The 16630-nt window shown below is 51.3% G+C and overlaps 1 protein-coding gene across 4 annotated transcripts in view; it reads right to left on the reverse strand.

The window, feature by feature from the left end:
• The window catches only part of AGL (amylo-alpha-1,6-glucosidase and 4-alpha-glucanotransferase), a 340722-nt gene that overhangs the window by 101965 nt on the left and 222127 nt on the right, over positions 1–16630 (reverse strand). For all 4 annotated transcript variants that reach the window (XM_075617125.1, XM_075617126.1, XM_075617123.1 and 1 more), the window contains exons 18-21: positions 14615–14739; positions 13615–13727; positions 11584–11718; positions 10040–10170 (exon numbers count right to left, since the gene is read on the reverse strand). In XM_075617125.1, the coding sequence (XP_075473240.1) occupies positions 10040–10170; positions 11584–11718; positions 13615–13727; positions 14615–14739 (504 nt within the window). The remainder of the gene's footprint in view (positions 1–10039; positions 10171–11583; positions 11719–13614; positions 13728–14614; positions 14740–16630) is intronic.

Consider the following 16630-nt stretch of genomic DNA (forward strand, 5'->3'; position numbering starts at 1 on the left):
ACCTACAGATAGGAACACTACCCTTTATGGGACAAGCTTTCACCCAGACTCCCTTACTGCCCTTCTCACAGCAGGTCCGGGCCTCAAGAATTGTAGATGGACCGATTCCAAATCTGCAGTTGAAAAGGCTTTTAATAGACCTATTTCACAAATACAAGATCCTAAACACACAGAGAGGATGACAATTGTCACTAAATATACCACAGGAAGTACATTTTTGAAGCAAAGTATTCAAAAGCATTGGGGGATTTTAGAAAGTGGTGCAACATTAAATGCGATGTGTAAATGTAGATTTGCATATCAAAGAGGGGAAAACCTTAAGACATGCTGATTAAAGCGGACAAAAAGGAACACAATGGGACACCACATTTCCTTGACACACAGAAATCAGGATGTTTTAGATGTTGTAACTGTTCTGTGTGCAGCAGCCTTAACACTGGGGCAGAGTTCTCACATCCAAGAAGTGGGAAAAGATATAAGATTAAAGAGAGAATTGCATGGATTCCTACTTCTATTATATACATGATTACCTGTCCCTGCGGCCTACGTTATGTAGGTAAAACTAAAAGAATGTTAAAAACACGCTACATCGTGCATAAAATCGAAATAACACATTCAAATGAAGAAACAGAATTAATCAAACAGTGTGCAGCTCACTGACATTCTGTGTCATCTCTAAAGGTAACGGGCATAGAACAGATTCAAAAACCTATCGCAGGACTGGATAGAGATGTAACATTGCTTCAACGTGAAGCATACTGGATCTACACGCTAGACACTGTAATCCAGAGGGGACTCAATGACAATCTAGCTCTAGGGTGTTTTTTGACAGAACATTGAACATTGTGGTATCGCACAGTATATTAACATTGTCTTTTATCGGTCCCAATTTTTGCTGCTGTTGCTGCAATCTGTTTGAGGTCATCGGGTCTGTATTTTTAATCATGTCAATACAAACGTGCCTAGTGGGGACTATCACTGCTTTGTATCACTATATTCGTTATGGGTGATATTATTCAGCATGCATTTTATTTATTGTGTGTCTTGGGGTGTGAAAGAACTTTATCCATAGCTCGTTTGGTACATCATCCAGCTGTACATTGCAGGAGATCTGCACTGCTGCACAGAACCGATTTCAGAGACATTTATTGAGAAATAATGAACATGATCCTGCCTTACATTCACAGAAGAGGGTTGCTTGGCAACCCATGTATACAAGGAGGGGACAGAAGGCCCGAAAAGGACGCCCTATGTGATGACATCATGAAGCAAGATTCTTTCTTCAGTAGCAAGAATGCAATAGGAAGCGCAGCGCGGATAAGGAAACCACGATGACGACATGCTTTCGCGAGAGCACCGACAAGAGAAGCAATTGTAGGAAGGATAGACGAATAAGGAGCCTGAAGGATGTAAACACCGGAACGATCGTGAGGAACGGGACGACGCTGGATTATGACGAGTTTATGGACTAATGTGGGACACCTGGTGATGGGGTTATAAGAAGGTTTTGTGAACATTGAGTTTTATGCCATTTCGCTTTTGATAAAGGCCATGTAAGGCCGAAACGTCACGTCAAACTTTTGGCAATAAATATTGCATTTGAAAATCCGCAGTGTCCTGTTCTTCATACCTTCCAGTGATTATTGGATTACTACAGAAAATCCTGAACCAGGAGCACCGGTATTTGTATTTGAGTGTTATGCCATTTCGCTTTTGATAAAGGCCATGTAAGGCTGAAACGTCAAACTTTGGCAATAAATATTGCATTTGAAAATCCACAGTGTCCTGTTCTTCATACCTTCCAGTACTTGTGCACTGGATTCGGTTACTGGTGCACAGGGCATGGTTATTGGTGCATAGGGCGTGGTTATTGGTGCACAAGGCGCGGTTACTGGTGCATAGGGCGCAGTTACTGGTGCATGGTTACTTGTACACTGGATCCGGTTACTGGTGCACAGGGCATTATTACTGGTGCACAAGGTGCTGTTACTAGTGCACAGGGCGCAGTTACTAGTGAGCACTGCGGCTACTGGTGCATGGTTACTTGTGTACTGGATCGGGTTACAGGTGCACAGGGCTTGATTACTGGTGCACCGGGCACAGTTACTGGTGTGTGGTTACATGTGCACTAGATCCAGTTACTGGTGCACAGGGTATGATTACTGGTGCACAGGGTGTGGTTACTGGTGTGTAGATACTTGTGCATTGTATCCGGTTACTGGTGCACAGGGCGCTGTACTGGTACGCGGTTACTAGTGAGCACCACGGTTACTAGTGCATGATTACTTGTGCACTGGATCTGGTTACTGGTGCACACCGCGGTTACTGCCCAGCTAGTGTTTATGCCACACACGGCCCACGTATATTTGCAGGGGGAGCGGTCAGACAGCGAAACACTAACATTTCATGAACACCCGAGTGGACTGAATTCTTTCTGCAGGGCCCCAATATCTGCAATGAAAACATCATTCTATGTCTGGGCGGCAGAGAACCTCGTTCTGTGTCTGGACGGCAGAGAACCTCGTTCTGTGTCTGGGCGGCAGAGAACCTCGCTCTGTGTCTGGCCGGCAGAGAACCTCGTTCCGTGCCTGGCCGGCAGAGAACCTCATTCTGTGCCTGTCCAGCAGAGAACCTCGTTCCGTGTCTGGTCGGCAGAAAACCTCGTTCCGTGCCTGGTTGGCAGAGAACCTCGTTCCGTGTCTGGCCGGCAGAGAACCTCGTTCTGTGTCTGGCCGGCAGAGAACCTCGTTCTGTGTCTGGCCGGCAGAAAACCTCGTTCTGTATCTGGCCTGCAGAGAACCTCCCAAGTCCCTCCGTACAAAGTATAGCAAGAAGCACAACGTGTAAGCTTTATTCTGTCATATGCAGTGGGTAACAGCACAGACGTAACTGCAGAATCGAAGAAGAGTTAGGAGGAATATCAGGTGTGTGGAACACCTTTTTTAGAAGTGCTAGACATTTTGGGCCAATGGTTATTAGAGGAGAAGGAGCGGCTCAGTGAGTAAAGACACTGACTGGCACTGAGTTTGGAGTAGGGGAACCTGGTTCAATTCCCGGTGTTGGCTCCAATTCCCTGTGTTGGCTCATTGGGACCTTGGGCAAGTCACCTTATCTCCCTGTGCCTCAGGCACCAAAAACATAGATTGTAAGCTCTGCGGGGCAGCCTCAGCCTGCAAAAAAAAATGTCTCTGTAAAGCGCTACGTAAAACTAGCAGCGCTATACAAGAACATGCTATTATTATTATTATGTTAATTTGACGACCTTCTGGTCCAATAATTAGTATATCTTCAGCTTCACAACAGTTACACACGTGTATGTCTCACCTTTTCACATATACTTGTTTACAGCTAAAGAATTCTATGGAAATTGCTGTGTCATTGTGGTCTCATTTATCCCATGGTGTGAAGAGATTGTCACACAGGCTGATATGGTGTGAAGAGATTGTCACACAGGCTGATGTGGTGTGAAGAGATTGTCACACAGGCTGATGTGGTGTGAAGAGATTGTCACACAGGCTGATGTGGTGTGAAGAGATTGTCACACAGGATGGTGTGGTGTGAAGAGATTGTCACACAGGCTGATATGGTGTGAAGAGATTGTCACACAGGGTGATATGGTGTGAAGAGATTGTCACACAGGCTGATGTGGTGTGAAGAGATTGTCACACAGGCTGGTGTGGTGTGAAGAGATTGTCACACAGGCTGATGTGGTGTGAAGAGATTGTCACACAGGCTGGTGTGGTGTGAAGAGATTGTCACACAGGCTGATATGGTGTGAAGAGATTGTCACACAGGCTGATATGGTGTGAAGAGATTGTCACACAGGCTGATGTGGTGTGAAGAGATTGTCACACAGGCAGGTGTGGTGTGAAGAGATTGTCACACAGGCTGGTGTGGTGTGAAGAGATTGTCACACAGGCTGATGTGGTGTGAAGAGATTGTCACACAGGCTGGTGTGGTGTGAAGAGATTGTCACACAGGCTGATGTGGTGTGAAGAGATTGTCACACAGGCTGATATGGTGTGAAGAGATTGTCACACAGGCTGATGTGGTGTGAAGAGATTGTCACACAGGCAGGTGTGGTGTGAAGAGATTGTCACACAGGCTGATATGGTGTGAAGAGATTGTCACACAGGCTGATATGGTGTGAAGAGATTGTCACACAGGCTGATGTGGTGTGAAGAGATTGTCACACAGGCTGGTGTGGTGTGAAGAGATTGTCACACAGGCTGATATGGTGTGAAGAGATTGTCACACAGGCTGATATGGTGTGAAGAGATTGTCACACAGGCTGATATGGTGTGAAGAGATTGTCACACAGGCTGATATGGTGTGAAGAGATTGTCACACAGGCTGATGTGGTGTGAAGAGATTGTCACACAGGCTGGTGTGGTGTGAAGAGATTGTCACACAGGCTGGTGTGGTGTGAAGAGATTGTCACACAGGCTGGTGTGGTGTGAAGAGATTGTCACACAGGCTGATATGGTGTGAAGAGATTGTCACACAGGCTGATGTGGTGTGAAGAGATTGTCACACAGGATGGTGTGGTGTGAAGAGATTGTCACACAGGCTGATATGGTGTGAAGAGATTGTCACACAGGGTGATATGGTGTGAAGAGATTGTCACACAGGCTGATGTGGTGTGAAGAGATTGTCACACAGGCTGGTGTGGTGTGAAGAGATTGTCACACAGGCTGATATGGTGTGAAGAGATTGTCACACAGGCTGGTGTGGTGTGAAGAGATTGTCACACAGGCTGATATGGTGTGAAGAGATTGTCACACAGGCTGATGTGGTGTGAAGCGATTATAACACAGGCTGATGTGGTGTGAAGAGATTGTCACACAGGCTGCTGTGGTGTGAAGCGATTATAACACAGGCTGGTGTGGTGTGAAGCGATTATAACACAGGATTATGTGGTGTGAAGAGATTGTCACACAGGCTGGTGTGGTGTGAAGCAATTATAACACAGGCTGGTGTGGTGTGAAGCGATTATAACACAGGCTGATATGGTGTGAAGAGATTGTCACACAGGCTGATATGGTGTGAAGAGATTGTCACACAGGCTGATGTGGTGTGAAGAGATTGTCACACAGGCTGATGTGGTGTGAGGCGATTGTCACACATGCTGGTGTGGTGTGAAGAGATTGTCACACAGGCTGATGTGGTGTGAGGCGATTGTCACACAGGCTGATATGGTGTGAAGAGATTGTCACACAGGCTGGTGTGGTGTGAAGAGATTGTCACACAGGCTGGTGTGGTGTGAAGAGATTGTCACAAAGGCTGATGTGGTGTGAAGAGATTGTCACACAGGCTGATATGGTGTGAAGAGATTGTCACACAGGCTGATGTGGTGTGAAGAGATTGTCACACAGGCTGATATGGTGTGAAGAGATTGTCACACAGGCTGGTGTGGTGTGAAGAGATTGTCACACAGGCTGATGTGGTGTGAAGAGATTGTCACACAGGCTGATATGGTGTGAAGAGATTGTCACACAGGCTGATATGGTGTGAAGAGATTGTCACACAGGCTGGTGTGGTGTGAAGAGATTGTCACACAGGCTGGTGTGGTGTGAAGAGATTGTCACACAGGCAGGTGTGGTGTGAAGAGATTGTCACACAGGCTGATATGGTGTGAAGAGATTGTCACACAGGCTGATATGGTGTGAAGAGATTGTCACACAGGCTGGTGTGGTGTGAAGAGATTGTCACACAGGCTGGTGTGGTGTGAAGAGATTGTCACACATGCTGATATGGTGTGAAGAGATTGTCACACAGGCTGATATGGTGTGAAGAGATTGTCACACAGGCTGGTGTGGTGTGAAGAGATTGTCACACAGGCTGGTGTGGTGTGAGGCGATTGTCACACAGGCTGATATGGTGTGAAGAGATTGTCACACAGGCTGGTGTGGTGTGAAGAGATTGTCACACAGGCTGATGTGGTGTGAAGAGATTGTCACACAGGCTGATATGGTGTGAAGAGATTGTCACACAGGCTGGTGTGGTGTGAAGAGATTGTCACACAGGCTGATGTGGTGTGAAGAGATTGTCACACAGGCTGGTGTGGTGTGAAGAGATTGTCACACAGGCTGATATGGTGTGAAGAGATTGTCACACAGGCTGGTGTGGTGTGAAGAGATTGTCACACAGGCTGGTGTGGTGTGAAGCGATTGTCACACAGGCTGATGTGGTGTGAAGAGATTGTCACACAGGCTGGTGTGGTGTGAAGAGATTGTCACACAGGCTGGTGTGGTGTGAGGCGATTATAACACAGGCTGGTGTGGTGTGAGGCGATTGTCACACAGGCTGATGTGGTGTGAAGAGATTGTCACACAGGCTGGTGTGGTGTGAAGAGATTGTCACACAGGCTGGTGTGGTGTGAGGCGATTATAACACAGGCTGGTGTGGTGTGAGGCGATTGTCACACAGGCTGATGTGGTGTGAAGAGATTGTCACACAGGCTGGTGTGGTGTGAAGCGATTATAACACAGGCTGGTGTGGTGTGAAGAGATTGTCACACAGGCTGATATGGTGTGAAGAGATTGTCACACAGGCTGGTGTGATGTGAGGCGATTGTCACACAGGCTGATGTGGTGTGAAGAGATTGTCACACAGGCTGGTGTGGTGTGAAGAGATTGTCACACAGGCTGGTGTGGTGTGAAGCGATTGTCACACAGGCTGATGTGGTGTGAAGAGATTGTCACACAGGCTGGTGTGGTGTGAAGAGATTGTCACACAGGCTGGTGTGTTGTGAGGCGATTATAACACAGGCTGGTGTGGTGTGAAGCGATTATAACACAGGCTGGTGTGGTGTGAGGCGATTGTCACACAGGCTGATGTGGTGTGAAGAGATTGTCACACAGGCTGGTGTGGTGTGAAGCGATTATAACACAGGCTGGTGTGGTGTGAAGCGATTATAACACAGGCTGGTGTGGTGTGAGGCGATTGTCACACAGGCTGGTGTGGTGTGAAGAGATTGTCACACAGGCTGGTGTGGTGTGAAGCGATTGTCACACAGGCTGATGTGGTGTGAAGAGATTGTCACACAGGCTGATATGGTGTGAAGAGATTGTCACACAGGCTGATATGGTGTGAAGAGATTGTCACACAGGCTGATGTGGTGTGAAGAGATTGTCACACAGGCTGGTGTGGTGTGAAGAGATTGTCACACAGGCTGATGTGGTGTGAAGAGATTGTCACACAGGCAGGTGTGGTGTGAAGAGATTGTCACACCGGTATTTGTGAAAGCGGAATGCCGACCTATTCTTCTGCCGGATTTCTTGCTTATATCGGCTCACTGTGGTAACCCCGCGTGTGCCAGTTTATGTGATATCTATTCCTACCACGAGCACGTTATTACACCATATGGTTATTGTCGTGTATGGTTAGTATCTTATGTATGCGACATCTACAGTATGTGTATGAGACATATTTTCCTATAATAATCTATATAATTTTGCTATATGTCTGTCTGCTCAGTGACCACGTCTAGAGTAAGGACGGTATGCACGGCGTGGACACTGCACTAGGGACCACGTCTAGAGTAAGGACGGTATGCATGGCATGGACACTGCACTAGGGGCCACGTCTAGAGTAAGGACTTTATGCACGGCGTGGATACTGCACTAGGGACCACGTCTAGAGTAAGGACGGTATGCACGGCGTGGACACTGCACTAGGAACCATGTCTGGAGTAAGGACGGTATGCACGGCGTGGACACTGCACTAGGGACCACGTCTAGAGTAAGGACGGCATGCACGGCATGGACACTGCACTAGGGACCACGTCTAGAGTAAGGACGGCATGCACGGCGTGGACACTGCACTAGGGACCACGTCTAGAGTATGGACGGTATGCACGGCGTGGACACTGCACTAGGGACCACGTCTAGAGTAAGGACGGTATGCACGGCGTGGACACTGCACTAGGGACCACGTCTAGAGTAAGGACGGTATGCATGGCATGGACACTGCACTAGGGGCCACGTCTAGAGTAAGGACTTTATGCACGGCGTGGACACTGCACTAGGGACCACGTCTAGAGTAAGGACGGTATGAACGGCGTGGACACTGCACTAGGAACCATGTCTGGAGTAAGGACGGTATGCACGGCGTGGACACTGCACTAGGGACCACGTCTAGAGTAAGGACGGCATGCACGGCATGGACACTGCACTAGGGACCACGTCTAGAGTAAGGACGGCATGCACGGCGTGGACACTGCACTAGGGACCACGTCTAGAGTAAGGACGGTATGCACGGCGTGGACACTGCACTAGGGACCACGTCTAGAGTAAGGACGGTATGCACGGCGTGGACACTGCACTAGGGACCACGTCTAGAGTAAGGACGGTATGCACGGCGTGGACACTGCACTAGGGACCCCGTCTAGAGTAAGGACAGTATGCACGGCGTGGACACTGCACTAGGGACCACGTCTAGAGTAAGGACGGTATGCACGGCGTGGGCACTGCACTAGGGACCACGTCTAGAGTAAGGACGGTATGCACGGCGTGGGCACTGCACTAGGGACCACGTCTAGAGTAAGGACGGTATGCACGGCGTGGGCACTGCACTAGGGACCACGTCTAGAGTAAGGACGGTATGCACGGCGTGGGCACTGCACTAGGGACCACGTCTAGAGTAAGGACGGTATGCACGGCGTGGACACTGCACTAGGGACCACGTCTAGAGTAAGGACGGTATGCACGGCGTGGGCACTGCACTAGGGACCACGTCTAGAGTACGGACGGTATGCACGGCGTGGGCACTGCACTAGGGACCACGTCTAGAGTACGGACGGTATGCACGGCGTGGGCACTGCACTAGGGACCACGTCTAGAGTACGGACGGTATGCACGGCGTGGACACTGCACTAGGGACCACGTCTAGAGTAAGGATGGTATGCACGGCGTGGACACTGCACTAGGGACCACGTCTAGATTAAGGACGTATGCACGGCGTGGACACTGCACTAGGGACCCCGTCTAGAGTAAGGACGGTATGCACGGCGTGGACACTGCACTAGGGACCACGTCTAGAGTAAGGACGGTATGCACGGCGTGGACACTGCACTAGGGACCACGTCTAGAGTAAGGACGGTATGCACGGCGTGGACACTGCACTAGGGACCACGTCTAGAGTAAGGACGGTATGCACGGCGTGGACACTGCACTAGGGATCACGTCAAGAGTAAGGACGGTATGCACGGCGTGGACGCTGCACTAGGGACCACGTCTAGAGTAAGGACGGTATGCACGGCGTGGACGCTGCACTAGGGACCACGTCTAGAGTAAGGACGGTATGCACGGCGTGGACACTGCACTAGGGACCACGTCTAGAGTAAGGACGGTATGCACGGCGTGGACACTGCACTAGGGACCACGTCTAGAGTAAGGACGGTATGCACGGCGTGGACACTGCACTAGGGACCCCGTCTAGAGTAAGGACGGTATGCACGGCGTGGACACTGCACTAGGACCACGTCTAGAGTAAGGACGGTATGCACGGCGTGGACACTGCACTAGGACCACGTCTAGAGTAAGGACGGTATGCACGGCGTGGACACTGCACTAGGGACCACGTCTAGAGTAAGGACGGTATGCACGGCGTGGACACTGCACTAGGACCACGTCTAGAGTAAGGACGGTATGCACGGCGTGGACACTGCACTAGGACCACGTCTAGAGTAAGGACGGTATGCACGGCGTGGACACTGCACTAGGGACCACGTCTAGAGTAAGGACGGTATGCACGGCGTGGACACTGCACTAGGACCACGTCTAGAGTAAGGACAGTATGCACGGCGTGGACACTGCACTAGGACCACGTCTAGAGTAAGGACGGTATGCACGGCGTGGACACTGCACTAGGACCATGTCTAGAGTAAGGACGTTATGTATGGCGTGGACGCTGCACCAGGGACCACGTATAGAGTAAGGACGTTATGTATGGCATGGACGCTGCACCATGGACCACGTATAGAGTAAGGACGGTATGCACAACGTGGACGCTGAAGCGCTGAACCTTACGCCCTCACCTTGCAGCCCTGCATACTTCAGCGGGGTCCAGTTTGGAACGCTGTAACACCCTCCGCCATCCTCCTGCTCCTCCGCGTCACAGCGATACAGCACTTGGTTCAGGTCCGCCAGAGAGAGCTTGGAAGCGATACTACAGGAGAGAGAACACGTGACTAAGGGCCAGTAACCTGCGGGCGGGGTATGTGTAGTGATGTCCTCACCTGCTCAAGGAAGCCTATCTGCCATACACCATCCAATCACCAACCACCTCCCATGTAACCCAGGGGAGCCAACTCCAGGCCTCAAGGGCCACCAACAGGCCAGGTATTAGGGTTATCCCTGCTTCAGCACAGGTGGGACAGTAATTCTGACTGAGCCACTGATTGAATCATCTGTGCTGAAGCAGGGATATCCTTAAAACCAGACCTATTGGTGGCTCTTGAGGACGGGAGTTGGCCAGCTCGGCTCTAACTCTAGTGGGACCTGCTGGACCAAACTCCACATTACACCCCCTAGCATCCTCTCCCCAAAGCTAAATTGGACCAGCTATGCGGCTGGACCATACTCACCCCTGATGTACACTCCGCCCCACAATAAGCAGCCACTTTACCGTTTTGTTTCAACATTGCCCCTTCTCCCCTCTAGATAAGAGACTGCCAACTCCAGTCCTCAAGGACCACATTAAAAGTCCAGATTTTAAGGATACCCCTGCTTCAGCACAGGTTTAAGTCAAAATGATTGGGCCTCCTGTGCTCACGAGAGGATATCCTTAAACCCGCACGGTTAGTGATCCTTAAACCCGCACGGTTAGTGATCCTTAAACCCGCACAAGCGGCGTCTGACGTCACGGACCAGCTCCCTCAGCTATCCAGCAGTGGGGGAAGGATCATTTGGCTCCGTGGTAGTCAGCGGCAACGCAAGACGCACAGGTGGGAGGGCGCAGCAAACAGCACAGCTGGTCTAACGACGGAGAATCAACAAGGAGAACTGACTGCTTCACAAAGTCTGAGCGCACGGGAAACCCTACGCGTTTCATCCGATAGTGACACCCCTGAAGAAGTCCGAACTATCGGATGAAACGCCACGGAGCCATACGATCCTTCCCCCACTGCTGGATAGCTGAGGGAGCTGGTCCGTGACGTGAGACGCCGCTTGTATGCGGAAGAAGAGGACGTGCAGCAGCTGACTGGAGCCTACCTACTGCGTCTGAACCCAGAGTGGTTAAAGTGCTTTATTATTTCCTGGAGCATGTGAGTGTGTTGGAGCCTCCTTGCTCGAGTGTTTTATATTAATTAAATTGTGTTGCACTATATTTTTTCTTTACATATGCTGCCATTATCGATTTGAGATTCTATGTGATTGTTCCACCTTGGAGAGGAAGTATTGCGCTCTGGATCTGAATCTCGCATGACAAGAACACGAGAGGGATTCATTCCTCCCAGCCACTGGAATTCTAATGAGGACAGGATTTCCGCGCTGGTTCTGTTCAGCAGATGGAGATTTTCCGGCCCACGGGGAGCAGAAGGGAGGTCACACACATCCCGTTGGGTTTTCCGATACTCACGATTCCAAAGGCACCTTCAGGATGGGTGGCGCTCTGTCGTCCTGCAAACTTCCCGACGCGAAGTGTGGGGTGAACTGGACCAGGTGACTGCGCAGGGCCCCCACTGCTTCCTGAGCGTTGGGATCCAAACTCACCCTGTGAATTACACAGTAATACGGAGTATAAGTGGATGTATACTGGCCCTGTGAATTATAGTGATACGGATTATCCACGGATATATATATATATATATATTGGGCCTCTGAATTTATACTGTGATACGGAGTATCAGCGGATGTATACTGGCCCTGTGAGATATATATATATATATATATATATATAGCTGAGAGACCCGGCGTTGCCCGTGAGTTACATTTCCCGCTAGGAGGGGGGGGGGGGGGGGACAGTGGACAGGAGGGGAGGGGGGAACAGTGGACAGGAGGGGGGGGACAGGGGACAGGAGGGGGGGGACAGGACAGTGGACATGAGGGGGGACAGAACAGTAGACAGGAGGGGGGGACAGGACAGTGGACAGGAGGGGGGGGACAGTGGACAGGAGGGGGGGCAGTGGACAGGAGGGGGGGGCAGTGGACAGGAGCGGTGGGGGGGACAGTGGACAGGAGGGGGGGGACAGTGGACAGGAGGGGGGGGACAGTGGACAGGAGGGGTGGGGGGGACAGTGGACAAGAGGGGTGGGGGGACAGTGGACAGGAGGGGGGCAGTGGACAGGAGGGGGGGGGCAGTGGACAGGAGGGGTGGGGGACAGTGGACAGGAGGGGGGGGACAGTGGACAGGAGGGGGGGCAGTGGACAGGAGGGGGGGCAGTGGACAGGAGGGGGGGGACAGTGGACAGGAGGGGGGGGCAGTGGACAGGAGGGGGGGGACAGTGGACAGGAGGGGGGGGACAGTTGACAGGAGGGGGGGACAGTGGCAGGAGGGGGGTACAGTGGACAGGAGGGGGGGACAGTGGACAGGAGGGGGGCAGTGGACAGGAGGGGGGTGGGGCAGTGGACAGGAGGGGGTGGGACAGTGGACAGGAGGGGGGTGGGACAGTGGACAGGAGGGGGGGGACAGTGGACAGGAGGGGGGGGGCAGTGGACAGGAGGGGGGGGACAGTGGACAGGAGGAGGGACAGTGGAAAGGAGGGGGGGACAGTGGACAGGAGGGGGGGGTTACTTAAAATATTCCGGGTCCCTCCTCTCCACTCCCCCTGTATGTTTCTCCGCTCCCCCCTTTCTCTCGGCTCCTCCCCCCCCCCCATGCGCAGCTCCGGTCCCCACCCTACAGTGTCTGACACACACACAGTGTCACACACACACACACACAGTGTCTGATACACACACAGTGTCCCACACACACACACACACACACACACACAGTGACACACACACACACACAGTGACAAACACACACACAGTGTCCGACACACACATACACACAGTGACACACACAGTGTCACACACACACACACAGTGTCCCACACACACACAGGTATGTCACCTCTCCTTCCGGGCGCCGCCATCTTAGGCACTCGGCGCCGCGAGGGAGGAAGGGGGTCCTTCCAGGCGCCGCCATCTTAGGCACTCGGCGCCGCGAGGGAGAAAGGGGGGTCCTTCCGGGCGACGCCATCTTAGGCACTCAGCGCCGCGAGGCAGCTGCAGGCTGCCTGCCCACTGCCTGTCCCCCCGCCAGGGAGGGAGGGAAGTGAGCGCCGGGGAGGGAGGTGAGTGAGCGCCGGGGAGGGAGGTGAGTGAACGCCGGGGAGGGAGGTGAGTGAGCGCCGGGGAGGGAGGTGACTGAGCGCCGGGGAGGGAGGTGACTGTGGGTGCCGGGGAGGGAGGTGAGTGTGATGGGGGGGAGAGGACAGAGAGAATGTGTGAGTGTGCGAGTGTGTAAGTGTGTGTGTGTGGCCGAGGGGGAAGAGAGTGGCAGTTGGGTGACGTCAGACCCACCAATCTGATTGGCCAGAGGCTGAGGACCAATCAGATTCACCGCAGCTAGCACCAACCTTTTGATTTTATATATTAAGATAAAAAATGAATAGACGATTACCTGAAAATAATAACACTTCCCGGGGTCAGATTCTCAAAGTCGATTTCCTGGACAAATTCACTGGGTCCTTTCGTGGTCACGTCGGTCTGTCTCACGACCTTGCTGTCTTTCAGCTTGAAGAGAAGAACACGCATCACACAATGAAGATGTTCCGGGCGCCAGAGAGTCCTGGAACACGGAGTCCCCGGTCTCACCAAGTTGTAGGGTTGACCAATGCACGAGCTCCCAGGTGAACACACCCAATTAGTAAAGGAAGAGAAGACTGGGTGATCTTCTCAGAATCCTGGTGTGGATGGGGCTCCCGGTGGGGCTGGGGCTGCCGGTGTGGGTGGGGATCTCGGTGGGGATGGGGCTGCCGGTGTGGGTGGGGATCCTGGATCCCGGGGTGGATGGGGATCCCTGTGTGGATGGGGATCCCGGTGTGGATGGGGATCCCGGTGTGGATGGGGATCCCGGTGTGGATGGGGATCCCGGTGTGGATGGGGATCCCGGTGTGGATGGGGATCCCGGTGTGGTTGAGGATCCCGGTGGAGAGGGCATAGAGCCACTGTTCAATGACGTTACCTGGATGTGCTCTCTGATCTACACGGTGTACTGCGGCAAACTATTAATGAATTTCTCGTCCAGCGCGTACAGCTCGGATTTTCACAATGAAGATGTTCCAGGCGCCAGAGAGTCCTGGAACATGGAGTTCCCGGCCTCACCAAGTTGTACGGTTGATTAATGCACGAGCTCCCAGGTGAACACACCCAATTAGTAAAGGAAGAGAAGACTGGGTGGTCTTCTCAGAATCCCGGTGCAGGTGGGGCTCCCGGTGGGGTTGGGGATCTCGGTGGGCGTGGGGATCTCGGTGGGGGTGGGGCTCCCATTGTGGTGGGGATGGGGCTCCTGGTGTGGGTGGGGATCCCGGTATGGGTGGGGATCCCGGTGTGGATGGGGCTCCCCGTGTGGGTGGGGCTCCCGGTGGAGAGGGCAAAGAGCCACTGTTCAATGACGTTACCTGGATATGCTCTCTGATCTCCACGGTGTACTGCGGCAAACCGTTAATGAATTTCTCGTCCAGCGCGTACGGCTCGGATTTTCTCTCCACTGTTCTTGCTTCCAGTATCACCTCCTCGATTTTCCCTGTTTTGGCATAAAGTGATGGCGTCGTTAGCTTAATTACTGCAACCAACCCAAATGTGCCCCCCTTCCCCCCCCCCCCCCCCACACACAATCAAAGATAGGAATGTAACCTTCATTACTACACGGTCTTAGCGCTGACATAAACGGTGCGTCTTAAGGTCGGACCGCGACCTCACCGACCCCTCTGCAATCTAGAACCATGATTCTTGCAACATTGTATGTACTAAGGATATTTACAGGGACAATACAGGCACTAAACATGGTGATTGTTTTCAAGCCAATTGAAGGTGTTATAGTGTGTGTGCGTAACGCATGTTCGTTATATGATATACGGGGGGTTAGGGTTATATGATGTATGGGAGGTTAGGGTTATATGATATATGGGGGTTAGGGTTATATGATGTACAGGGGGTTAGGGTTATATGATGTACAGGGGGTGAGGGTTATATGAAATAAGGGGGGGTTAGGGTTCTGATATATGGGGGGTTAGGGATATATGATATACAGGAAGTTAGGAATATATGATATACGGGAAGTTAGGGATATATGATATACGGGAAGTTAGGAATATATGAAATGTAGCCATGTGTAAGATTGGTGTACATATCTCTTTCTCATGCTGGCAGTAAACCTGGTAAGTATGCAGGATTGCCAGCAACAATCAATGGAGGTTTGCCCTCAAACCCTGGTGAGGTGTCATATATCCCCAAAGGAAGTGACAACATGCAATGTGCCCACACTTAGTGGTACAGGGCAGGTTTGTTCTCTGGGGGGTGATATAAGACACAGCACTGCCTAAAGTTAGAAGTTCAGTTTCCTGTTGTTGTGCTGCTCTGTTCACTGAGAGGCACGTGAAGGTCTGCAACAATGTTGCAGTGTCTCCTGCTAGCTGTGAGTCAGTGAGCATACGCAGAGAGTGAACAGAGACAGAGCAGCTCAAGAGAGGAGCTGAGAGAGACAAAGCAGCTCAGGAAAGGAGATTACAGCAGCTGGGGAATCTCTTTGAGAGTAAAGGTGGAAAGCAGCTCTATTAGGGAAAAGGGACCTTCCTAATGAAGTGCTGCAAAGAGATGAGCGGCTGAGCTGTTATCTGTGAGGGGCAGCTGGCCCATACCATGCAAATAAAGATGCCCTGTTCAAAGAAACCCCCACTGTGTGAGTGTGAGATTACTCAACAGTGGCATTCACCACCGAGAAGGAGTTCCTCACCAGGACCATCTCCCTGCGGAAGCACAGATCCTGATGAGGTGGAGGCGCTGCACATGAAGTAAGTTGGACTCGTAACCACTACCTCAGATACCTGTCCTGCTGCCATCCTCTATAACACCAAGCGGGAGACTCAGGAGTCCTGTTATTAGCAGGTGCACCACCACACACGACCTTGTAATGGGGACCGGTTAGACCACACGGGCCAATGTTAGATTGGGTGGGTCAGACAAGGGGGGTCCAGCCGTTACAGATATATGGGAAGTTAGGGATATATGATATACGGGAAGTTAGGGATATATGATATACAGGAAGTTAGGAATATATGATATACGGGAAGTTAGGGATATATGATATACAGGAAGTTAGGAATATATGATATACAGGAAGTTAGGGTTATATGATATACAGGAAGTTAGGAATATATGATATATGGGAAGTTAGGGACATATGATATATGGGAAGTTAGGGATATATGATATACAGGAAGTTAGGAATATATGATATACGGGAAGTTAGGAATATATGATATACAGGAAGTTAGGAATATATGATATACAGGAAGTTAGGAATATATGATATACGGGAAGTTAGGAATATATGATATACGGGAAGTTAGGGATATATGATATACGGGAAGTTAGGAATATATGATATATGGGAAGTTAGGGATATATGATATACG

Source organism: Ascaphus truei, chromosome 10, assembly GCF_040206685.1.
Source record: "Ascaphus truei isolate aAscTru1 chromosome 10, aAscTru1.hap1, whole genome shotgun sequence".
In the NCBI taxonomy this organism is placed as follows: Eukaryota; Metazoa; Chordata; class Amphibia; order Anura; family Ascaphidae; genus Ascaphus; species Ascaphus truei.